This window comes from Miniopterus schreibersii (genome assembly GCF_964146895.1).
Source record: "Miniopterus schreibersii genome assembly, chromosome: X".
Lineage (NCBI taxonomy): Eukaryota > Metazoa > Chordata > Mammalia > Chiroptera > Miniopteridae > Miniopterus > Miniopterus schreibersii.
The window spans coordinates 97,685,824-97,710,440 of record NC_138104.1 but is presented as its reverse complement, the minus strand read 5'-3'; the positions used below and the strand labels follow the sequence as shown (position 1 = coordinate 97,710,440).

The following is a 24,617-nucleotide window of genomic DNA, read 5'->3' as shown; positions in this document are numbered from 1 at the left end:
TACGGAACTTGTACATGGGATATATAAAGAATTCTTCGTGTATTATACTTACATATAACAAGTATAAAGATACAATATCTAATATATACATATATAATAATTATAAATATATATCTATATAATAAAAAATAGAGAACCCAATTAAAAATGGGTGAAGGATTTGAATAGGTATTTCTCCAAAGAAAATATACGAATAGCGAATAAGAACTTGAAAAGATGCTCAACATGCAAATCAAATCACAATGAAATACCTTTCAGGTTTTGATTCTCCAGTTCATTATGAATACAACAAGAAATTACTTTCTGACTTTGAACAAAAACAACTATATATTATGCATGTCTAATTATCATAGTAGATAAAATGTTTACTCTGAGGACACAAGGGAGAACTGCATTAAACAAGATTCTTGAGTTAATTATAAACTGTAATATAAAACAGAAGCACAGTATTAAATTTTACATTTTTTCTTACCTGGATTATTTTGATCATCCTCTGCAGTACTAGGAGTATTACCTCTGTAAGCACTAAAAGGCTGACTACTCAGAAGGTTATCACATTGCAGGCTGTGGCAGAAGTTTTCAAGAAAGCGAAGAGCAAATGACGCACTGTTCACTGGAGGGAGCTGGATGGAATGAGTTTCCCCATCAAAGAAGGCTATTGAAAGAAAAAAAAGATGTCAGAGTTACATAACAGAAAGATGAGAACTACAGTAATTATTTTAAAAAGCCATCAATTTAGGAAATGTAATATATCTCTAATTTGTGAGTTTTTGTAATTTACAAAGGAATAATCGTAAATTACAAAAATTCCTCTCATTAAAACACAACAGTATGGATGGACCTGGAGAATAATATGCTAAGTGAAATAAGCCAGGCAGCGAAAGACAAATATCACATGATCTCGCTTATTCGTGGAATCTAAAGAACTTAATAAACAGCATAGATTCAATGACATGGAAGCATAGATGAGACTGACGAATGTCAGAGGGATGGAGGAGGGCGGGTGGGTGGAGGGGGAGAGAGTAACCAAAGAATTTATATGCATATGTGCACAACCCAAGGACACGGACAATGGTGGGGAGAGGGACTGCGGAGGGGGAAGGGATGGGTCATTGGGGAGAAAAAGGGACATCTGTAATATTTTAAACAAAAATAAAATTTTAAAAAAATAAAAATAAAATAAAATAATAAAAAAATAAAGATTAAATTTAAAAAAACACAACACAACAGCCTGCATTAGTAAAATAATTCTCATTTTAAAATATTCATAAAGTAAACAACAGAAACCCATTGATCTCTAACAACACTCTACTTCAAATATTCCATGGGGACAAATGTTGTAGTATCTGAGCACAAAATCATGAAAGCTGTATAATTTATCTCTTAATCACTTCTTCAGCCACATTTTTATTTAGAGCTTCTTATAAATCAGTCTGTTTTCTAAAAAAATTAAAATTTATTATCAACCTAGGTACTTTGTATACAGTGAACTTAACAAAGCATGTAAAAGAAAAACATCTGTACCTTTTATCTCAAGTTACAGTATTATACTTTGTGTATTTTAAAAGTAAAATTAAGCTTTCCAAACAGGGTTAAAAGTCTATAAACATATAACTATTATAAATATTCTATTATATCAATATAATAAATATTCCAATATTTTAAAGTTAATAGAATAGAAATATTATAAAATAATATACATATTATAACATGTTTGCCTTCTAAAAACTGAAAATCAAATTAGGAAAAAAATATGAATAAATAATTAGATGAGCATACCCGTTATCATTTCTCCTCCACGATTATCTGGCTTAAGGAATCCAAAAACAGTCTTACTTTCAATGCCACAATCTACACAGGCCTGCACAGTCCGCCGGAGCACCACATTCACAGGGCCCGGGCCAAAGTGGTCAGGCAACTGCTGGATTTTGTTCTGATCCAGGTAAGGGCCACAGTCTCCATGTTTATTTATATAGACACAGACTTGAGGGGAAAAATGTGTATACAGATATAACAATGAAATTGGTTATAAAAACATAAATATGTATTCAATTACAATATCCCACAAGCCACAATTCACTCAAGAGAACCTAAATATAATTATCAATGATCCTTTATTCTACCTAAAAATATGTATCTAAATATATCTTTACATTTGTGTAAAGATTTTAAACCTAGAAAGAAATAATCCAAATACTTATGCAATTTTCTAGAATTGCTCCCAAACTGATTATAAAAGCTACAAAACAATTAATCATACATTCCCACATTATATAACATGATATAAAGATAAATGAGTATTTTCACCTTTTAGCTGTACACACAGTATAGGAACTTTTTTAAAGATTGGTCATGTTAGAATAGAGAGCCCAGAAATAAACCCATGCCTAATATGATCAATTAATCTATGACAAAGGAGGCAAGAATATACAATGTGCTAAAGACTGTTTAATAAATGGTGTTGAGAAAGCTCGGCAATGCAAAAAAATGAAACTAGACCACTTTCTTACACCATATACAAGAATAAACTAAAATGGATTAAAGACTTAAATATAAGACACAAAGTCATAAAACTCCTAGAAGAAAACATAGGCAGTAAACTCTCTGACACTGCTCTTAGTAATATTTTTTCTGCTATATCTCCTTAGACAAGGGAAACAAAAGAAAAAAATAAACAAATAGGCCTACATCAAATTAAAAAGTTGTTTGTTCTTTTAAAAAATATATCTTTAATGATTTCATAGAGGAAAAGAGAGGGAAGGAGAGATAGAAACATCAATGAACAGAGAATCATCGTTCATCGGCTGCCTCCTGCACGCCCCCAACTGGGGATCGAGCCCGCAACCCGGGCATGTGCCTGACCAGGAATCAAATGGCAATCTCCTGGATCCTAGATCAATGCTCAACTGCTGAGCCACGCCTGGCCAAGCAAAGTAAAAAGTTTTTGCACAGCAAAAGACATCCTACCGAATGAGAGAAGATATTCGCCAATGACACATCCGATAACAGGTTAATATCCAAAATTTATAAAGAACTTATACAGAGTGATATCAAAGGAATGAAAGCATAAGAGACCTCCTTGGTCTCTCTCCCTGAAATTTCAACAATTTGAATAGCTATAATTCAACAGAGGATTCCCTGCTCAATGCACAAACACGTCTGAGAGATCTGTGCATTGAAACATCTGAAGCTGGGCAGGTGAAAACAAACCAGGGAGGTGAGAAGGGAGAAGAGCCAGGGGAGCTGGGAGCTCACTGCAGGGCTCAGCCTGGAAAGGGGAGAAATCAGGTTGTGGCTGGCACTCCCTTCAGCCAGGAGGAGCAAAGAGATATAGTTAACATTCCGGCAGGAGTGGGCAGTACAAGCTGCTGCTGAGCCCAGTGACTGGGCAGGGATGAAGAACAAAGGTGTGGCCAAAGTTGTCTGGCAATTGGCATTCCAGACAGAGAAAAAAGTCACAGAGCCTGGTCACCTTCCCTTAACCTCCCAGAGATCACCTCTGCTCACCCTTCATGTCAAGTTGCAGAGGACATTATCTGCAAACCCAAGAAACGGTATTACAGAAACACTTTTCCCTGAGTGAAGGGTGCACTCTGTGACTGTGACTAATCCCAGGGTTGAGTGGAAGGTCCGGAGGGACACTGCAGAGTATACTGGTTGCCATTACTGGGAGGGCAAAGGAACAAAGGAGGTGGCCAGGTTCCCCCAGATCACTCACTCCACTCTCATACATCAGAGACTGCACTGCTAATGGCGACTGGCTGCAGGGGCAGCACTGGTATTTCACCAAATTCACTGCCCTCCGCATTCCCCTGAGGGGTTGGCCCCCTGAGACTGGGGCAACCAGATCACAAGGGAGGCACAGACCTTCCCAGGGAATACAAGCCATTTTCCACCAACTGGCAGAGATCTGAAACACCAGAGAAGTGCAAGAGAAATTAAAAAACTTGTGATTCAGCGCCACCTACTAAAAAAAAAAAAAAAAAATAGAAAGGCTTCTCCTTATCAATATACTAGAGCAGCGATTTTCAACCGTTTTCATCTCGTGGCACAAACTGATTACTAAAATTCTGTGGCATACCAAAAAATACATTTTTTTGCCAATCTGACCAAAAAAAAAATAGGTATAATTTTGATTCATTCACACGAGTTGGCTATTCTTGTGTTGGCTGTTGTCATTTTTTTATTTGACAATCTAAGGGGAAAGTGGTCAGTGGCCGCTGACTAAATAGTCAGGTATTGCATGTTTTTAAAATTCTTGTGGCACACCAGTGTGCCTGTCATGGCCTACCAGTTGAAAGCTGCTGTACTAAAGAAGTACCACTCAACATAGATGCCTAGACAGAGAAGGAATACATCAAATACCATGAATAAACAAGGTAAGGAGGCAGCTCAGATAGAAAATAATATATCTCCAGAAAATAAACTTAAAGACATGGAAATATGTGATTTAAACGACAGAGAATTTAACATTGCCATTCTGGTCCTGACTGGTGTGGCTCAGGTGGCTGGAGCATAGTCCCATACACGGAAAGGTGATAGGTTCAATTCCCAGTCAGGGCACATACCCAGGTTGTGGGTTCAATCCCCAGTAGGGGCACCTTCAGGGAGGCAACCAATCGATGTTTCTGTCTCACATCGATGTTTCTCTCTCCTCTCTGTCTCCTCCCCTTCCTCTCTCTAAAATCAATTTAAAAACCTCAATAAAAAAATACTGCAGTTCTGAAAGAACTCAACATGATGCAAGAAAACACAGAGAGGCAATTTAATGAACTTAAAAACAAAATCAACAAACAAAACAAGTACATTACCAAAAAGATGGAAACTTTTAAAAAGAACCAAATCCTTCCTCTCTCTAAAATCAATAAAGATATTTTTTTAAAAAAAAGAACCAAACAGAAATTCTGGAGATGAAGAACTCAATAAGAGAGATAAAGAATGAACTAGCAAGCGCAGGAAATAGAGCTGGCCAGATGGAGCAAAGAATTAGTGATATCAAAAATAGAAATCTAGAAATGATGCAGAGATTTGAGCATAAAAAATAATAAAAGAACTCTATGGAACTATATGACTCAGTCAGAAAGAACAATATATGAACAACAGGCATACAAGAAGAGAGGGTAAGGGAACAGAGAGTCAATTCAAACAAATAGTTGAGAACTTCCCAAAACCTATGGGAAGAGCTAGACCTTCAAACCCATGAAGCAAACAGAACACCTAATAACCTCAATCCAAAAAGGCCTTCTCAAAGGCAGATTGTGTTAAAACTGTCAAAAATTAATGACAAAGAAAGAATTCTCAAGGCAGCCGGGGGGGGGGGGGGGGGGGAGAAAGTAACCTATAAAGAAAAGTCCATTAGGTTATCATCAGACTTCTCAGTAGAAACTCTATAAGCCAGAAGAGAGTAGAACCAAATATTCAAACTACTGAAAGAGAGAAATTACCAGCCAAAAATAATATATCCAGCAAAGTTATCTTTTAGATATGAAGGAAAAATAAAGAATTTTCCAGACATACAGAAGCTGAGGGAATTCATCACCAAAAGACCTCCACTGTAGGAAACACTCAATGAGGTTATTCTACCTAAAACAAAAAGCAAAAAGTCAAAAAACTATGAGTAAGATCACCAAAAAATGTACAGAGTAAGTAGAGATAGTTTGTGACAACAAAAACAGAAAAGAGGAGGGTGTAAAAGGTCTGAATTTGCAAAGGAGGATGGAGATTAGATGCAGTCAAAAGAAAAATAACTACTGTATATATTAAACTTGCTTTTTCATAAACCTAATGGTAACCAGACACACACAAAAAAACTGAGATATATAAACTTAAAAAAAGAGCAAACAGAGAAAAAAGTATGGAATATTACCAAACAAAAACAACAGACAGAAACACGAAAGAAAAGAACAAATGGAGGCACAGAGCTACCAGAAAACAGAAGACTAAATAGTTATAGGAAATCCTCAGACATCAATAATTACCCTAAATGTAAATTGACTGAATTCACCAATAAAAAGGCACAGAGTAGCAGACTGGATCAAAAAACAAAACCCAACCATATGCTGCTTTTAGGAGACACATCTAAGCTATAAAGACAAAGATAGGCTCAAAGTGAAATGGTGGAAAATTATTCTCCAAGCAAATATATAGCATCCACAGAAAAGCAGGTATAGCCATACTTATATCTGACAAAAGGTAAAAAGAAACAAAGATGGGCATTTTATAATGATAAGGGGGCACTATATCAAAAAGACATAACACATTGGACAAGTACATGCAAGAAATGACACTAGACCACCAATTTACACCACACACAAGAATAAACTCAAAATAGATAAAGGACTTAAATGTAGGTCCAGAAACCATAAAAATCCTAGAAGAAAACATAGACAGTAAAATCTCAGACATCTCTCGTAGCAATATTTTTGCCGATACAGATGACAAACAAAAGGAACTGATTAATCTGGGTCTGGGCATCTCATACTGTTCACAAAAGCAGAGAACAATTTTTTTTTATAGGAGTTTGGAAGAAATTTATTCCAACCCTAATGGACGACTTTGCAAGACTTCAGTAGAGGAAGTAACTGCAGAAGTGTTGGAAATAGCAACGGAAATGAGAAATAAAATTAAAAGCAGAACCAGAAGATGTGACTGAATTGCTGCAGTCTCATAAAATTTTAATAAATGAAAAATGACTTCTTATGGATGAACAAAGAAAGAGGTTTCTCTTGAGATGGAATTCTCTGCTCATGAAGATGCTGTGAAGATTGTTGAAATTACAACAAAATATTTAGAATATATAAACTTAGTTGATAAAGCAGTGGCAGGATTTGAGTAGAATGACTCCAATTTTGTTCTGTTTTTTTCTTCTTTTTCTTAATCTTTATTGTTGAAAAGCAGAGAACAATTCAAAGTCATCATGCCCCTTAACAGGCAATGATCTGTCAAGATTTTGAAAGGCACTAAAAAAAAGTTTGAGGTAGCTTTAAAAAATACATGTAGACAATAAGACAAACTGTGAAATGAGAGACAGGAAAAACAAAAATAATTTGATGATGTAAATTTTATAAATCTTACTAAGATGGATAAAAAACTTTTAAGGGTATTGAGTGACTCGTGCATTTAAACAGGCTCTTTTTCCTTAACATCAAAATGAACAATCAGAATTTCAAAATACATATGAAAAATGCTTAAAGAAATGTTTATTATCATCTTTTTTCTTATTGTTTTACTTCCAGGACTTCAAAGATACTGGAAATAATACAGAATAAAAGATTAGTAATTTTATAGTCTTTTAAAATACTAATTTACCTGTAGACATCATTATTTTAGATGACCCAGGACTGGGATCTTTATATTCAACACCACGGCCTCTGGTCAGCATCTTTACAGAAGTTGTAGATGTAGAACACATAACAGGAATAGATTTTTCCTGTTAAAAAAAATCAATAACATCAAAAAACACAAGTATACATTATGCTTTAAAACATTCCTAGGTAAGGTCAGAAAATTGACATAACTGGTCCACAAATGATCAGTTGCCAGAAGTTCTCAGGGTTGGAAACTCCTGTGTGTGTGTCACAAACTACAGTACTTTCCACATTGTGCTCCTCAGAGGGGCCCATGATCAGGTGGGCGAGAAAGAGACCAAGAAACTGAGATTCCCTGTGCTATCCCCGGTCCAATTTAGCCAAAATAGTTCACTCTGTAAAATTGTTTTATTTTTTGAGGTTCCCTATAAGACAAGTTTTTTCATGCTGCTAAATAAAAGTCTGTCAATCTAATCCAGCAATAATACATCCAATGAGGGTGAGGGACCTCAACAAGACAGATGACAGAGCTGTCTTTAGAAAGCAGTCACTCATCTGATTTTTACTGTATCTAGTCTGCATTTCTCCATATTACATATTATAGTTATGATATTAAAAGTGGCTTGTATCCAAAATTATGACTATTGTATGTAAGAACCAAATGTACTCTGGGCATTATTAAACATCACTAATGCTTTATTTTATATCAACTCTTGAGGTTTTCTTGGAGCTATTTCAAACACAGCTCTCCAATATCAGAGACAAGGCTCTTGTGCCTAGAAAAGGTAGTAATAGAAGGTATTTAAAGGGTAGGAACAAAAGAGGAAAAAATAGGATAACACTCATTCATTATATAATATATCTATAATGCTGTTATGCTTAATCCCTTCACCTTCTTAAGCTCTGTCTTTTCATTAGAGAGTTTAGTCCACTAACTTTTAAAGTAATTATTAATATGTTTATGTCTGGGTCTACTGTTTTCTATTTGTCTCCTCTGTGTTTTGCTCCTCTATTCCTCCTTATCTTTTTCTTTAATATGCCTTAGAATTCCATTTTAATTTTCCCAATGGCTTTTTAGCTATGCTTCTTGCATTTGTGTTTTTACAATATACCCTGGGGATTACAATGTCCAATCCATATAAAGTTAATCCTGTACTACTTAACATAAAATGTTGAAGCCTTGTATTGATACAAATCCATGTCCCCCAACCCAATACTTTTTATATATGTTTTACATCTATGTATGTTATAACCCCACAAGACTATAATTGCTTTAAATAGTCACATTATTATAAAGAAACTATGAAGAAAAATGTCAAAAAGAAAGTCATTTGCACATTTAGCCAGAGATAAACTTCCTTCAGCATTTCTTATAGTGCTTGTTTGCCAGTGATGAATTCTCTAAGTATGCTTTATCTAAAAATGTAATCCTTTAGTTTCCCTTCATCCTTCATTCTTAAAGGATATTTCTGCCAGATACAGAATTTTGTATAACACTCCTCCTCCTATGTATATCCCCCCCCCCACCCAGAGTCTGTCAGTTTCCATTCACTCTCCAGTGTCTTCAGGTAGCTGTTTTTTCTATTATTTTCCAGGTTTTAGAGTTGCTTTCATTGAGAGAGTCAGTTAAAAAGAATATAGCTCCAGCATCATTAAATTGACTACACTGATTTCCTCAATCCCCCCAGTTTATAGAGGTATAACTTACGCACAGTAAAATTCACCTAACACTGATTTGTAAAGTATACTAAGTTTTAAATAAACTGTCCTGGCCCAGCCGGGCGTGGCTCAGTGGTTGAGCGTCGACCTAGGATCCAGGTGATCGGGGTTCGATTCCCTGTCAGGGTACATGCCCTGGTTGTGGGCTCGATCAGTGACTCATCATTGATGTTTCTCTCTCTCTCTCTCTCTCTCTCTCTCTCTCTCCTTTCCTCTCTCTGAAATCAATAAAGATATATTTTAAAATTAAAAAAATAAACTGTTCTGAACATAAATACACCCATGCAGTATTTTCAAAGTGGTTGGGGGGTTCTTTCCCACAGTTTAATTCCTCTATGCATTTATTAGTGAATATTAATGCAGCAAAGAGGGGACAAAAGCTCACAAATACTCTACACAGTTTCACAAGACACAGTGCAGGAAAAAGGTGACTAAGGATCAACAGTATCCTAGGGTCTTGGACTCATTCCTGGGGGAGATGAACTTCTTATTCCTAGTGGAGGGGGTCTCATTTCTGGAGGGGGCATGCCTATTGGCATCCCTCAAGCAGGGGGAAGCCCAACTGGTGATCCCATGGGTGGTCTCATACCAAGTGGAGGAGCAATAATGCATGGAGATGGGGTTGCTTGGCCCACAGATGTGGGGGAGTCCCCTGACTTGGTGGGTACTGAGTTGGGGCTCCAGCAATGCTGACAGTGGCTGAAACTGCAGCAGTTGCTTCAGTGCCTCTTCCCTGTGGCATCATTACCTGCTGGGATGGTCCCCCAACCCTTTAGACAGGGCCTGCTAATCCAGCAGGAGTCTGGGGAACTGGAACACTAGCTGGTACTCTGCCAGTGGCCCTGCTAACCCCAGGGCCTCCTGCAGCTCCAGCAAGTGGTACTCAAGCAATGCCATCATCTTTGAGGGAGGTACCTCCTCACTCATGGAAACCAAGTTCTCCCCATGTAGCAACACCAGACCCAAAACCCACTTTTCTTCACGCTCTGGCTGCTTCACATTTTTTGGCTTGACCTTCCTGAATTCACCACAATCACAGAGGATCAAATTCATGTTTGTCTAAAGCCTTAAAGGTGACAATGAAGATCTGGCCATCTTGAAGGATACACCTCATTCTATAGTTGATGTTCTGCAGCATCTTGCTGCTCTCCCACAGCCATGATTGCTATTCCACCAAATCCAGTGTCTATAGTAAAGTTTCAGGATCCTTAAGACCAAAGGGAAGGCTACAGATAAAGCTATGATGTGGGTTCTGCTACAAACAATGCAAGCTGGGGCAGAAGCTTCAAATAGTAAGTGGAACCTGGTTTTTTGCTTGGAATCAGCTACCTGGGATGTTTCAAGACTGCTTTAACCACCTCCTGGTGCGTCAGCTAAGAATGCCTGCCACAGGTACTTGTTGCTGCTGAGATCGCCTCAGGTACAGCTGACACTCTTGGTTGCTCAGTGAGGCTGTCCTCCTATGTTTGATTTGGACTTCCACCTCTGGTACATGCTGTTCCATAGTCCATCTCAGTGTAAGCAGTCCCTGGCCCACCCCATCGCACCACTGGCCTCTCCTCAGAACACAACATCAGGCATCTCTGGCAGGCACTCCACTCTCCGCTGGACTCGCAGCTGCCATGCCAGATCTCAATGTGGTTTTGAAGAAGTCAAACACTATTCAAAGTTTTAAATTTACCCACGGAAAGAAACACCAATCTCAATGGCTATGTAGGCCTTAAAGAGCTATATATATTTTTTTACTAAGAGTATATGTATACACTCTTAGTAAATTCCTAAAGGGCTTCATCATGCTCTTAGTAAATCCTAAACGATATGCTATAAATAATAAGGCACTACAGAGACCTATAATACAAATTAGTACAAGATACAACGAACCTTTTTGGGGGGTTTTTTCCTTGGTGTGACAGTTTTAGCAGAACTTTGCTTCTTGGGGCCTGGAGTACGTCCAGTTGGTTTAGCCCGTCCTGGTTTCTTGGTCTTCTGTGTTGGTGATGCTACAGTAGTTTTCTTTGCAGACTGCATTGACTGTTGGGTTGCTTTGGAAAGGGAAGACTGTCTTTTTGCTGTATTCTTTGTAATGGGAACTGAGTGGAAAAAAACACAACACAAAAATAAAATTAAAGTAAATTACATAATTAAGGTATTGTTTTCTTATGACTCAAAATAAATTTAAATCAATCTTTAAAAATATTCCAAAAGTTATTTATTGAAAACCACTTAAAATAAAGGTATCATTTAAAATGAAGCTTTAGGTATTTAAGATTTCTTATTGTCAGGAAATAATCTAATTCTCCAGAAAAAATAAAGAGGCTTTTTATAAGAGGAGCCAGTAACTTTAAATTTAGCACAGTGAAAATTTATAACCTATTTACCTTTTGTCTGCTTCTCACATTTTTAACCCTTAGCACAGAGGAGTTTCTCCTTCAGAAAATACTATCCAATTATGCCATATGCAGGAATCACTTTGCCCATCAATACAGAAGAACACAAAGCAGCTACTGATGGCTCCTGCTTCATCTTTCAGAGGCCAGGGGAGTCCCCTACACTTGATTTTTAATGGCTAAGGCACATTATGTTCTTATATGTATGTCTAATAACAAAGCTTCATATATTATAATATAGACTCTACATTAACATTGTTATAGAAGGACCACTATCAAGCCCAGGTGATTTATATCTAATAGCTTCTTGGTAGCCCAATCCAGTTTTAATATTTCAAATGACAATTACCTGCCACATTACTTTATTCTCTGTTCACAATTAAATATATACTTTTAGTATTAATACCCTAATATCTTCATTCCAAAAATGAATTTTATACATAAGTAGTATTAATGTCAAACAAAAATTCTTTATAGGATGATCTGTACAAGTAAAACATTTATACATCTATGTAAAACTCAATTACTTTCATTCTGAAAGCTTCATTTTACAACTTGAAACCAATCTACCACTTCACTCCTCCCATACTCTGTGTAGGTCTGACCGACCTTCAAGGAAGAATACATTTTCCCTGGCTTTACTTTACTCCCTATCAACCTGCACCCAATTGTCCGCCTCCACCAACAACCTTCTAACTAGTATCACTTACTTTATTACCCCTTGATCTTTGACCATGTCCAGCATGTTAGCTCCCACCTCTAAATCACACTAGCATTTGTTTTCTCTGGTTCTGAGCTACAGAACAAGGTCAGCAATCTTTTTCTGTAAAGTACCAGGTAGTAAATATTTCAGGCTATAAAGGCCATATACAGTCTGTCACGTACTCTTTTGTGTGTCTTTGCTTGTCTTTTTAAACCCTTTATGAATACAAAAAAACATTCTTAGCTCACAGGTTACATGGGCTAGAAGTGGCACTTGGGTTGTAGTTTGCCAACTTCTACTATAGAACATTAGAATATTATGGATGGCTATAAAATCCACGCTAACTTCAAGTGGGGTGTCACTGTGGCAACTTACTGATTCCAAGTATGCTTCCATGGCAGAATGATTTTCCCTGTTTAAGTTTCCATTTCCCTCTCACCTTATTCCATTCAGCAAATGACCTTACCTTCTACTGCATGAGAAGATTAAAGGCTATCTTTTGGGAGTGACCATAACCATCCCATTTCTCCACCTTAAAGTACTTTTATTTTCATTCATTCTCATCTCTTCCCCTTGTATCAAATGAAAAGTTTTCTCTCTACTCTTCTAAGTCAGATCCCCTTTTACTTATGTCCTAACAACTATGTTCTTTGGTTCCTCATGGACATTAAGGTTTCAGTTATCTCCTCTCTCTTCATGGTATTCAATTACTTGAGCCCCAACTCCTTGCTCTCTCATTTAACACTCACACATCTGGTATTTTGAAGTTACCTCCTCTAGTTTCTGGTATACTTTAAGCCCTTGCATGAACCCTCCTTCTACTTATGACCAAAATACCAAGAAGAATCGCCTATAATTGATGCTTCAATTTCCTTGTTGTTATGTGTTTCCTTAGCCCCCTGCAATAACTGTTTCTTCTCCCAAACATATTTTAAAGAAATTCTTTCCAAGGTCACTAATGGCCCCTTCCTAGTTACTAAATCCATATAAATCTCTACCTCCTGACAATCTATTCATCTCCACAGTTCTGGTCCAAGCTGACTGAGCAGAATGTAATCATAAAAGCATCTCTCCGGCACAAGCAGTTGACTGTCAGAGACACACAGTATTCCATTCATAGCAGCAGGGGCACTCTCTGTCCTGGTCAGACACTGCCCACACCTCAATCCTGACTCACACAAGTCTCTGCCTATCGCTCTTCCTTTTATCATCACTTAAAAACTTCTTTACCCTACTGCTTTTTCACCTTCTCACTTTCCTACTGTGCCCAAAACAAGCATAAATGTCCTCTGTAAGTCCCCCTTCATTTAAAAAGATTTATTTGTTTTACAACTACCTACTACAAGGGAAAGAATGAAAAACATTGGTAAAGTTACAAAGGAAAACAAGGTCTCTAATTTTTAGCAGTAGCTGTCCCAGTTTTTACGGAAATGAGACCTGCCTTTTCATCTTTGAACCCTCCGGGACCTTGCACCAAGTTACTTATTCTAACCTGCCCAGTTCCTTGCTCATTTACCAAGCAGAAATAGTTTGGTCAGCATGGTCAGAGTCCAATAGCGTGAACAAGTCCAGCCCTGTTGCCTGAGCTCCTCCATCATCCTTCCTGAGTCTCCTTGATGACCCATGTAGGTTTCCCTCTTAATACCAAGAACCACAGTTTTACAGTATTAACAATACCTTAAACATATAATGAAGGGTAACTCCCACACAGAAATAAATCATTCACTTGAAAAAGTAAAGATCTGCTTTTGGGGTGGTGGTGCTATGTCTTTTCCAGCGGCTTTTAAAAAATGTCTGGACAACTGAACCAAAACCAAACATACTGAAAGGATCTGAAGCTTCAATCCACTCCCCTCTCCCCCTTTTCAAAACAGGGCTTGGAAAGCTAAAATAAACAGATTAGAGGGGAAAAACTCTTCATACACCTTATAAAACATACCTTAATTTGCACAGAATATTCTATCTTAAGGTTATTAAAAAGTTGTAAAAATGTTACTGGAAAGAAATACCCCAAAACAATGGAAAGGTCTTTAACCTAAAGTCTTTAAGCTCTCAAACTTAAAATACTAAAGTCCAGTTAAGTTGTTTATCCCCGTACTTAAATGACAGTGCCTCTTTTCTTGGCATACATGCTAAATTCAAATAAGAAAATCTAATTTAGTAGAAGTTACATGGCTTTCCTACCCTGTTATATAATTCTATCTCATAAGTATTCAGCTTAGAAAGGAAATCGTAAGAATGAAAAACAAGCTAGAAATCACAGAATTTAGAAAGGCTTTAATTTAAGAGTGTTTTTAAAATATACTTGTTTTATACCTTCCAATCATACATGCTTTGCACACTACTCCCTTCAGCTTTATGGGGGTCCTTCCCGTAAAGACCTTCCCCCCCCAATTCCTCATAACTGCTCACTTCAAAAGAACCAAGATTTTGGTCACAATAATATTATTAAAGAAGATGACCATTTCCAAAACCTTTAATATTTTCAGAAAAATGTTCACATGAAAAGAAGTAACTTCAGTTGTTTCATGTCAATTCATATCACCTAACAACTTAACAATACTAAGGCTTTAAAAGCCATTCAATTTTTAAAGCATAGCATTTTTCCTTATTGAATGGCTTCTATAGAGTGACTTCCATTATGCTATTAAAAACAATCATAGCAGTCACTGCTATAATTTCCACAAAACATATTAAATGTATTGACACAATTTTTAATTAGTAAAATGTTATCCACATTACTGTATCATAAAAATACTTTTACTAAGTCTCATGTAATACCAGTGAAAATTATGTTATACTCCTCAAAGCTACAGAAAAAAAATTGGCAACACTTTTCATCACAAACTGTAGATTTAAATGATCAAGTCTAACTTACAATAGGGTTGCTCCTTTTTTATTTAAACTCTTTTTATGGTAGAAATAATAAAAAACTGTCTTTTCCCTTGTATCATAAAACAATTTTTAGAAGTGACTAATCAAATAATAGTGCTAACAATTTCAGTTAAATAATATTTAGAATGAAACAGGATTTTTAAGATAACAGAAATGACTGGGATGTTTAGTATACAAAAGCTAACAAAGCAGACAATGAATTTCTTTAACTACACTTCAACTACAGTATAAAGAAACTTTGGGAGTAATCCTACCTTTGGAAATATTCCAGAGAAACAAACTGTTGCTGCATTTACCATTAAGGTGATTTAGGTTCCACTCAACAGCCCTCTCCTTTACCAGGAATAAAACTGCCTTTCTGAAGAAAGCACGTCAACAACAAAGCCCATGTTGCCTGAGCAAGCCAGAATTTCCAGCAAATGGGGATGAAGCTATTTGCATTTGTTGGTTTAAGGGGGTGGGGGTGGGAGGAGGGGACTAAGAGGACTGCTAAAGTAATTCGAGTATTGTCTGTGGGCCCTATAGACAGTGATCATCAGTCACCTGTTCAAACTTCCTTCACTCCTGCCTTCAGAGAAGAACCAAAGGTTACCCTGGGTCAGAGAATGTGGAAAGAAATGAGAAGACATGCAAAATCTAACTCCCAATCCACTGCATATATAGACAAAGTTATCCCCGCTGGACCACATGTCCTAAAAACTAAGACATTTTAATTGTCTCAAGAGACGTTGCTAAAACATATCAAAGAACAGAAACAAGAAAGAAGTTCTAGGTTCTGCTTGCAATTATTGCAATATTTAGCTGAAACACTTAAAACAGAGAAAGGGCATTTCTTTTGTTTTGTTTTTGAGATACTCCTTTGCATCATAATAGCTGTCTCATTTGCACAAGCAAAACATTTGTTCCAAGCTGTTTGTATGAAAAAGAAAATATCAGCTGTTTTAAATTTCATGGCTCTTGAAAGAATAATTTGGGTTGATAGCATTTCTAACTGTTTCATTTATACCAAACAAGAAGAGTACTAAATAAGCTAAGTATATTAGTCTGTATTTTATTATAAGCCACATTAAGAGCAAAAATCTAAACACATACTTGAGTGTTTATTCAGAAGCTTTCTGGTGGGGCTGACACACCTTGAGCTTTTTACAGCCTTACTTACATGTACTTCTGTTACTTTTATCCCACTATAACAAGAAAGAAAAGTGCCTCTGTATGTAAGTTTTACTGAACATATACAATCATATTTTAAAAAGGGGAAAAATTAGTAAAGCTATGTCCTAAAAACTATAAAATCATAATTTTAAAATTTAGAGAGAGGTGAAGTACAAGATACAGAAATCACATACTCCTCTGCACAAAGCTGAACAAGTAACAACAGCCATAATTTGTTTTTTTGTGTGGCTTTTTTAATGAGAATGAAGTGGGGGTGGGTAGTAGTCCTTCTTGTTTGTTCAATGGAGGCTTTGAAATATTTCTCAAAAGACTAACTTTGAAACAGTTCAAAAAAATGTTACATAGGAAGGGCATTACAAAATAAGACTACTAGTTAACTTTTAAAAAAGATGAAAAGTTTAGAATTTAAAACCCACTCCCTTAAAATTTTAAGAAAAAAATGAACCATACACACACACACACGCATAACATAAAATAAACCAGCATTCAAAGAAGCTAACAGTGCCCAAGATAATTACATTTAAAATATATTTAATTTTTTTTGAAGAAAGTTCCTATTCATAAAATGTATGTCTGAATTAGCACAACAAAATAAATCTAATATGCCAGTTCTATCAAATATTCATTATCAGAAATGTTTTACAAAGTTGTAAAGGAAATGCCATGTTACTATTGAGTTCCACTTGTAAATATAGGCTGTTTCTGTGAGAGGCAAGGGGGGTTAGCGAGGGGACCTACTAAAACAAAGGATTTAATCAAGAAAAAAGTTAAGATGGTCACTGATGGCCTATGGTGCCACTACGCAGGAATGCTTGGCTACACCTTCCTGATTGTAGATTTTCCCCTCCTCCACAGCTCCCTTTGGACCAGAAGAATTCCTGTATACTCATGGGATTCTGCAACTTTATACTCAAAGCATCTGGAAGTTTGCTGCCCTCCTTCCTGGTCTGTATGGTCATAATTGTTTAAAGAATTAAGCTACAAGATGACAGACACTTCACATCAGTGTGGGTCATTAATTCACAATCAATGATACATAAATCTGAAACTAAGTTAAATAAAACCAATAAGCTCAAAGTTTAATTTATATACTTAACTTTAAAAGCATTTAAGTACCTTTAAAGCAGGGCAGAATGGTTTAAAGTGTAGCAATTTTTTTTAATGTTAATATCCCACAATATTAGAAAAAAATTAATACTGGAGCAGTTTTTTTAAAAAGTCTTCTGCTCCTCATAGCACATGGACACAGACAATAATGTGGTGAAGGCCTAGGGGGAGTGGGGGCAGGGTGGAGGGAGGCAAAGGGGGTGAAATGGGGGACATCTGTAATAGAGTCAACAATAAAAAACATCCTCTGCTTCTGAATTTCTCCAATTTCTCAAAAGATGCAAAACCTATATTTAGTCATAAATGTTCATAAATAAAATTATAGAAAAAATTTTAAAGGAAACAAACTAAAACAAAAAATAAATAACAAAAAAGAACAATAAATAAATAAAATTATAGAAACATAATGGTAACTTATTTATTAAACTTTCCCAAATAAAGACAGGAAAAAAAAGAATTATTTTTTTTTTAAATCACACATCACCTTTGAAATTATGTTAGTCCCAGTTCTGATTCTAAGCTACTGGATTTTAAGTTTTGCTACTTCATATATTAAATATTTGGACTTAAAATGAGATGACTGTCTGTAAATTCCCATAACTGTATATGCTGGAGACAAAAGAAGGGTTACAGGGCATTCCTAAATATCATTTTTTAGAGAGAACTAAGATATAAGATACCAAGGAGGGGGCAGACAAGTTGAAACACAAAACAGCAAGATCAACTAAATTCCCCACAAAGAAAATCTACAATGGGACTTGTTTTAGTTTACTCAACTCAGCCTTCTTTAAGTTGCCAAGGACACAGCGGCATACTTCTTTCCTCTTTCTCACCAGACACCCTGTATAGGTCTCCAGAATAAATCTGATGAGCTGTGACAGCAGCAACCAGAAGCAAAGGGCTTTGAAAGATTGTAGGGTCGTAACAAGAACCAAGAAAGGAAAACCTAAATAAACAAGGGGGGGGGGGGGGAGCCACACAGCTTGCTGAATTTTCTCTCCAAGGTATGTTTCCCAGTGGATTTTTCTACCAATGATTAGAGCCTGATAGAACTTGGCTGTTTCTGATTATAGAAGTGTTAACACAGGGAGGGAAAATTTTGTTTAAAAAAGTTTTAAAGTAAATTAAACTTTATTACTATTCTTAAAAAGAAAACCAGTAAAGCTTAAATAAGTAATTTTTTAATGTGAGGTCAAATCAAGTGGCATTCATTGATGCCTCACTACATTTAGAGAAACCATGTAAGTGAATGAATTGTCTTTAGTCATTAATTATTTTAAAAAGTTTTAAATGACATATCCTAAAACTAATGTTGAAAAAGCAATTATAGCCCAGCCAGCATGGCTCAGTGACTGAACATCCACCTATGATCCAGGAGATCACGGTTCGATAACTCGTCAGGGCACATGCCCGGGTTGCAGGCTCGATCCCCAGTAGGGGGTGTGCAGGAAGCAGCCAATCAATGAATCTCTCATTATTTGATGTTTCTATTTCTCTCACTCCCTCTCCCTTCCTCTCTCTGAAATCAATAAAGACATATTAAAAAATATATATAATCTTTTTTTAAAAAAGCAATTATATAAAGGTTGAAAACAAACATTTCTAGTGTGTTTAAGAATACTCAAAATTAACAAAAATAGATGCTTTTTAGTTTATGAAATGTAATTAATTTACTGTTTATACCTTTTGAAATTAACTCTAAGGCCCTTAAATTATTTAATACTCAAGTCAATAAATTTAATATTTCTGTACATTTTTAAAGGCCATAAGTAACATTAAAAAGCAAATGACAGAAAATATTTTTTACTTTTATGACAAAGGGCTGATTTGTGTAATAAACAAAGTACTCAAATCAACAAGGAAAGGAACACTCTAAGAAATAAGTGGGAAAAGATATTAGCAAGGAAAGTATAAAGGAATTTTAATTGCCAAAATACATGGAAAGAAAAAGATTCAACCTCACTAGTAATCTAAGAAATAAAATTTTTCAATTAGCATTTTCAATTAGCAAAAATAACAAGATAATGCCCAAAGTTGAGGAGAGAAGGAAAAAAACACTTCCACCCACCTTTGAGGGGAGTGGAAATGGATATACCTTCTGAAAAACAATTTGTCAGCTTTAGAAACATATGCCCTGACTCAGCAAACTTACCCTATGGAAATAGAGAGGTATGCCAATATGTATTTATCATATCGTCTAGTTTAACAGCATAAATCTAGAAATATTCTAAATGTCAAACAAAATAGAGGTTTGGTTAAATAAATTATGGTATAGCCATATCACAGAATACATAGAAATAAAATTGAATTTGTAGGGATATATTTTACATGGGAATACAGTCACAATATATTATGTGAAAGTAGACAAGAAAGAATATGCAGGATAATTCTGTTTCAAACTAAAATTATTAATTTATTTTAAAATACAAACGTAACATAGTTTTTTTTCCTTGAAGAGTCACAAATGAAAGCAAAAGTTCCCATTACCACTTCCTTTATCACCTTACACCCCTTTCCAGAAATAATCAATATTACACATTTGAGATATATATATATATATATATATATATATATATATATATATATATATAGCCTTTTGGATCTTTTCTATGTATTTATATACATACATCTAGAGTTACATACAGAAATACATATTTGTTTTCTTTTGAGTTAATGGTATATTCTATGTACTTGGGGAGATTGTTTTTTCACTTAATATATCTTGGAGAGCTTTCTTTCTTAGTAACAGGAACAATTTCATTCTTCTAAACTGTTCTATATTATTCTAAAATATCACTATACCATAACTTATTTCAACATTTCTATACTGATTTGGCTGTGTTTGTGTTCTAAAGGTATATGTGTAAGACAAAAAGAAAAAAAGTAGTATAAAGCCAAATATAGATCAAACTGTTTGCCATGGTTATCTCTGTATGCTTTTCTCATTTATTTTGCTCTGAGCACTTACTAGTTTTCTTATTAGAGAAAAATTGTTATATTAAAATAATAAATTTTATAATATTTTGCTTTCAAGAATATACCACATTATATCTAAGATATGATACTTTTATATATCTGTCTTTTAATGAATAATGTATTGGCTAAAGTAAATGTTTTCTCAATTCAGAGAGTATTTCACCTTGTGCAAGTACACTACTAACCCTATTTATCTATCTGTAATTAATAAGCAATGCTTAAAAATCAAAATGAATCTTATATTTAATGTATTTGGGTGATTATCACCTAACTGTTTTTAACCATACTTTCCCCAGAATCCTAAGGTTCTTCTTGGGACTTCTGGGAATCTTTACGGAACAGAAGGTGGTACCAGTGGGCACATCTTTGTTTCTACTCTACAGCTTCCAAATCCTACTTTAACATGGTTTGCATTATTTGTACTCAAAAAGTAGTTATAACAAGTGCTTGACAACATCAAATTACTTCAGCCATTTCAAATTTTTAATGGTAATAAAAGTCAGAATATAATAGCAAACATATGAATTTTTTACATTGAAAGTACACAACATATCATTTGAGGTATATGTGTGGTTTTGCTAAGATATCAAGATTCAAAGGAACCCACACATAGAAGTATCAGAGATGACATAAAAAATTAGAGTAGCTGGAGAAAAAAATAAACAATGGATTACAGTCAGAGAAAAAATAGACTGACAGCTGAATTCTCAACAGCAATGGAAACACCAAAAGGCAAAAGAATATCTTCAATGTGCTGAAAGAAAATAGTTGTCAACCTAGAATTCTACACCCAGAGAAAATGGCTTTCAGGAAGGAGTTAAAATAATGACAGAGTGTGCCACTAGCAGACTCTCACTAAAGGAAATTCTGAAGCATCCAACTCAGAAGAAAATAAATCCCAGATGAAAGGTTTGAGATGCTATGAAGGAATAAAGAGCAAAGAACATGTTGAATATGTTTCTGAATCTCAACAAATACCAACTATATAAACAACAATAACAGCCTATACAATTACAAAAACAATTAAAATATATAACAGTAACAACATGAATTGGAAAGGAGTAAATGGGTAGAGTATTCTGAGTTTCTTTTATTGCCTCAGTGCAAAATAAAGATATTAATTTCAAACTTCCATTAAGTTAAGAAAGCATTCCTAGCATATTAAAAGAACAGAAAATATACTGAAGGATGGGTAGACAATAGAAGTCAATTTAGGACACTGAGAAAAGTATACATAAATGTAGGAGGATCACTAGGTTGGTTCCCTCAACAACAGGAGAGGAAAGATTTTAAGGAGTAAGTTTTCAACACTATCAAATGCAGCATAAAAGTTAAGAGGAGAGCTCATTAGTGGCCTTCCAGACAAGAAGAAGGGGTAGAAATGGAATGAGAAAAAAAATAATCCAAAAAAGGAAAATAAAGAAAAAGCAGGGCAAATAAAAAGCACAAAATAAAGTGCCTTATTGAAAATCAAATATAATGGTAATTACAATAAATATAAATAGATTAAAAGTTCCAGTTAAAAGAGGGCTGGCTGACTGGCCAAAAAAAGACAAAATACAACTATTTGCAAGAAATGCATCTTTTTATATAAGGATAAAGGTTGAACATTAGAAAAAGAGAGAAAGAGAGAGAACACCAACTAAACAAAAACTGATACAGCGGTGCCTCGGTTTTTTAACATCTCTGTGGACAAACATTTCAGGTTATGAATGTCGTAAACCCGGAAGGAAATGCTTCGGTTTTCGAACACGCCTTGAAAGTTGAACATGCCTCACGGCTTCTGCTGAGGGCAAGATCCTGAGGCCTAGCTGTCAGCTGTGGATCCCTCGGTTTTCTAACATTTCAGAACTCAAATGGCCTTTCAATATGGATTACATTCGAAAACTGAGGTACCACTGTATAGCTATACCAATATAAGATAAAGTAGACTTTAAAGTATATTTTTAAAATTACCATAAAGAGAATTACTACAGAAGATTCAACTGACCAGGAAGTTATAACAGTTCAAAATTTGTACACATCTGATAATGTAGCCATAAAACAGATAAAATATAAAGTAAGCACTGCAAGAACTATAAGGAAAAACAGACCATAATCATAATGGAACCTATAGAGGGAAAACAGTTCAAGTAACAGCAAAATTCTCAACAGAAACCATGGAGGCCAGAAGGAAGTTGCACAACAGTTTTCAAGTACTCAAAGAAAAGAACTGTCAATTTAGAATTCTATCTCCAGCAACTATCCCTCAAGAATTATGGGAAAGTTTTCATTGGATGAAGGAAAACTAAGAATTTGCTCCCAGCTGACCTACCCTAAAAGAATGACTACTAAAAGCTCCCTAACAGAAAGAAAATGATAAAAGGAGTCTTTGAAAATTAGGAAGGAAGAAAAAACTGAAAGGGCAAAAATGTAGATAAATACAATATACTTTCCTTCTCCTCTTGAGTTTTCTAACTTGTGTTTAATGGTTGAACCAAATATAACATTGCCTAAATGCCGCTGTTCTAAATAAATGTAGAGAAAATATTCAGGACAATTATATTATAGACGGTGGAGGGCAAAGGGACATAAATCAAGGTAAGGTTTCTAAATTTCACTTTAACTGGTGAAATGTCCAGTGGAGCGAAGAAGAGAGCCACATTAAAAAAACACTTTGTATCTCCTATTTACTCCTCAACTCTCTAAAATCTGGTTTTTCAAAGAAGTCTAGTAACCACAATTGTACTTAAGACCACTAATGAGCTCTCCTCTTGACTTTTATGCTGCATTTGAATACTTACCCCTTAAAATCTTTCCACTCCTGTTGGGAGAACCAACCTACTATCTTACATTTATGTATACTTTTCTCAGTGTCCTAAATTGACTTCTATCTTCTAATCATCCCTCATTTTTGTGTTTCTCAAAGTTTGGGGCTCCAACTATGTGCAACAGAAACACCTGAGCTCCACTCCAGACCTACTGATTCAGAATCCATGGATTTGAGTTCCAGGGCATGAGCCTTGTAACAAGCTCCCCGGGATGATGAAAGTGTGAGAATTATTGTTTTCAATGTTGACCCAGAGGTCCTGTCATTGGTCCTCTTCTACCTCCACCTGTTACACATGCACAATTAAAACCACATCCCAAACTTCCACTATTTATTGCTTTCAAGAGGATTTATAAGCTGCCCACCCATCCCCCTGCCAGGACCTACAATCACACCTGACACAAAGAATATTTGTTTGATGAACATGGTGACTCTCAAACCTGCTTCGTCAACCAAGACCTATCGGTTTTAGGCTCCATATTTGCATGTGCAGTTCTCCAATGGACATGTCCACCTGGATGTACTAAAGCTGCCCTGAATCAATCAGGATTCAGTTCAGCCAACAATAACAGAAAAATCTAAAAGAAGAGTGGTTTATGTAACATAGAAGTTTATTTCTCTCAAATAACAGTCTGGAACAGGCTAATCTGAAATTGTTAGTCCACAAAGTTCACAGGGACTCCGGCTCCTTTCTACTTTACACTCCACTATGCTTAGAATATGGTTCCTATTTCATGGTCCAAGATAGAGCTCCACCCAAAACAACCACATTCCTAGCAGAAGGATAGAAACAGGAGAAAGGAAGAGATGGGTACCTTCATCTCTCTGGAATACACCTCCTGGAAGTAGAACACACTACCTGTACTTTTATTCCATTGACCAGGACTTAAGTCTCATGACCACATCTAACTGCTAGAGAGGCTATAAATGTAGTCTTTATGTTATGCAGCCAAATTGTATTACTAAGAAAAAAAGAGAGACCAGATACTGGAAGACAACAGCATTCTTGACCACACATTCCAAAGTCACTGTGTCCCAAACTGAACTCATCAGTTTTCAGCATAAACTGTGTAATTTTAACCTTTGTGATATGTCCACTCTACCCTATTCTGCCTGATAAACTCCTTCTCCTCTCTTAGTAGTTAAATCATGTGTCTCTTTGGAAAGCTTTCCTTTACCCAACCACATTTCCCTCCAGCCTAAACAGACTGAATGTCTTTGACCCACCATCATATCTAACATATATCTCTATTTTTACATTGTTAATTCTGTATCATATTTTTTAAAATCTATCCCTCCATTCATCCCTCTCCCAATAGAAAGCAAACTTCTTGAGGGCAGAGACTATGCCTCATTTATCTTAGTATCATGTGCATATAGATCTGTATCATACTAAATTTTACAAAAATCAATCATTAATGTCTGCTTCCTAAAATTATGGCAGTAAGGAAATGGTAAGAGGTACCTAATAAAAAGAACATCATGATATGTAGTATTGTAGTATGAGATGTATTAAAGTCCCAAATTACAAAAAATTCTAA

The 24,617-nt window shown here is 35.6% G+C and overlaps 1 protein-coding gene and 2 pseudogenes across 3 annotated transcripts in view; all 3 read right to left on the bottom strand.

The window, feature by feature from the left end:
* The window catches only part of SCML2 (Scm polycomb group protein like 2), a 102,245-nt gene that overhangs the window by 40,835 nt on the left and 36,793 nt on the right, over positions 1–24,617 (bottom strand). The window contains exons 8-11 of the mRNA XM_081125876.1: positions 10,908–11,116; positions 7,309–7,429; positions 1,780–1,983; positions 473–655 (exon numbers count right to left, since the gene is read on the bottom strand). Of these exons, the coding sequence (XP_080982002.1) occupies positions 473–655; positions 1,780–1,983; positions 7,309–7,429; positions 10,908–11,116 (717 nt within the window). The remainder of the gene's footprint in view (positions 1–472; positions 656–1,779; positions 1,984–7,308; positions 7,430–10,907; positions 11,117–24,617) is intronic.
* On the bottom strand, positions 9,476–10,164 carry LOC308551370 (small nuclear ribonucleoprotein-associated protein N pseudogene; annotated as a pseudogene). The gene has a single exon. The product of its transcript is annotated as a small nuclear ribonucleoprotein-associated protein N pseudogene (transcript).
* Positions 10,396–10,821, bottom strand: LOC308551676 (SNRPN upstream reading frame protein pseudogene; annotated as a pseudogene). The gene is made up of 2 exons: positions 10,790–10,821; positions 10,396–10,585 (listed from the first exon to the last, which is right to left on the bottom strand). The product of its transcript is annotated as an SNRPN upstream reading frame protein pseudogene (transcript).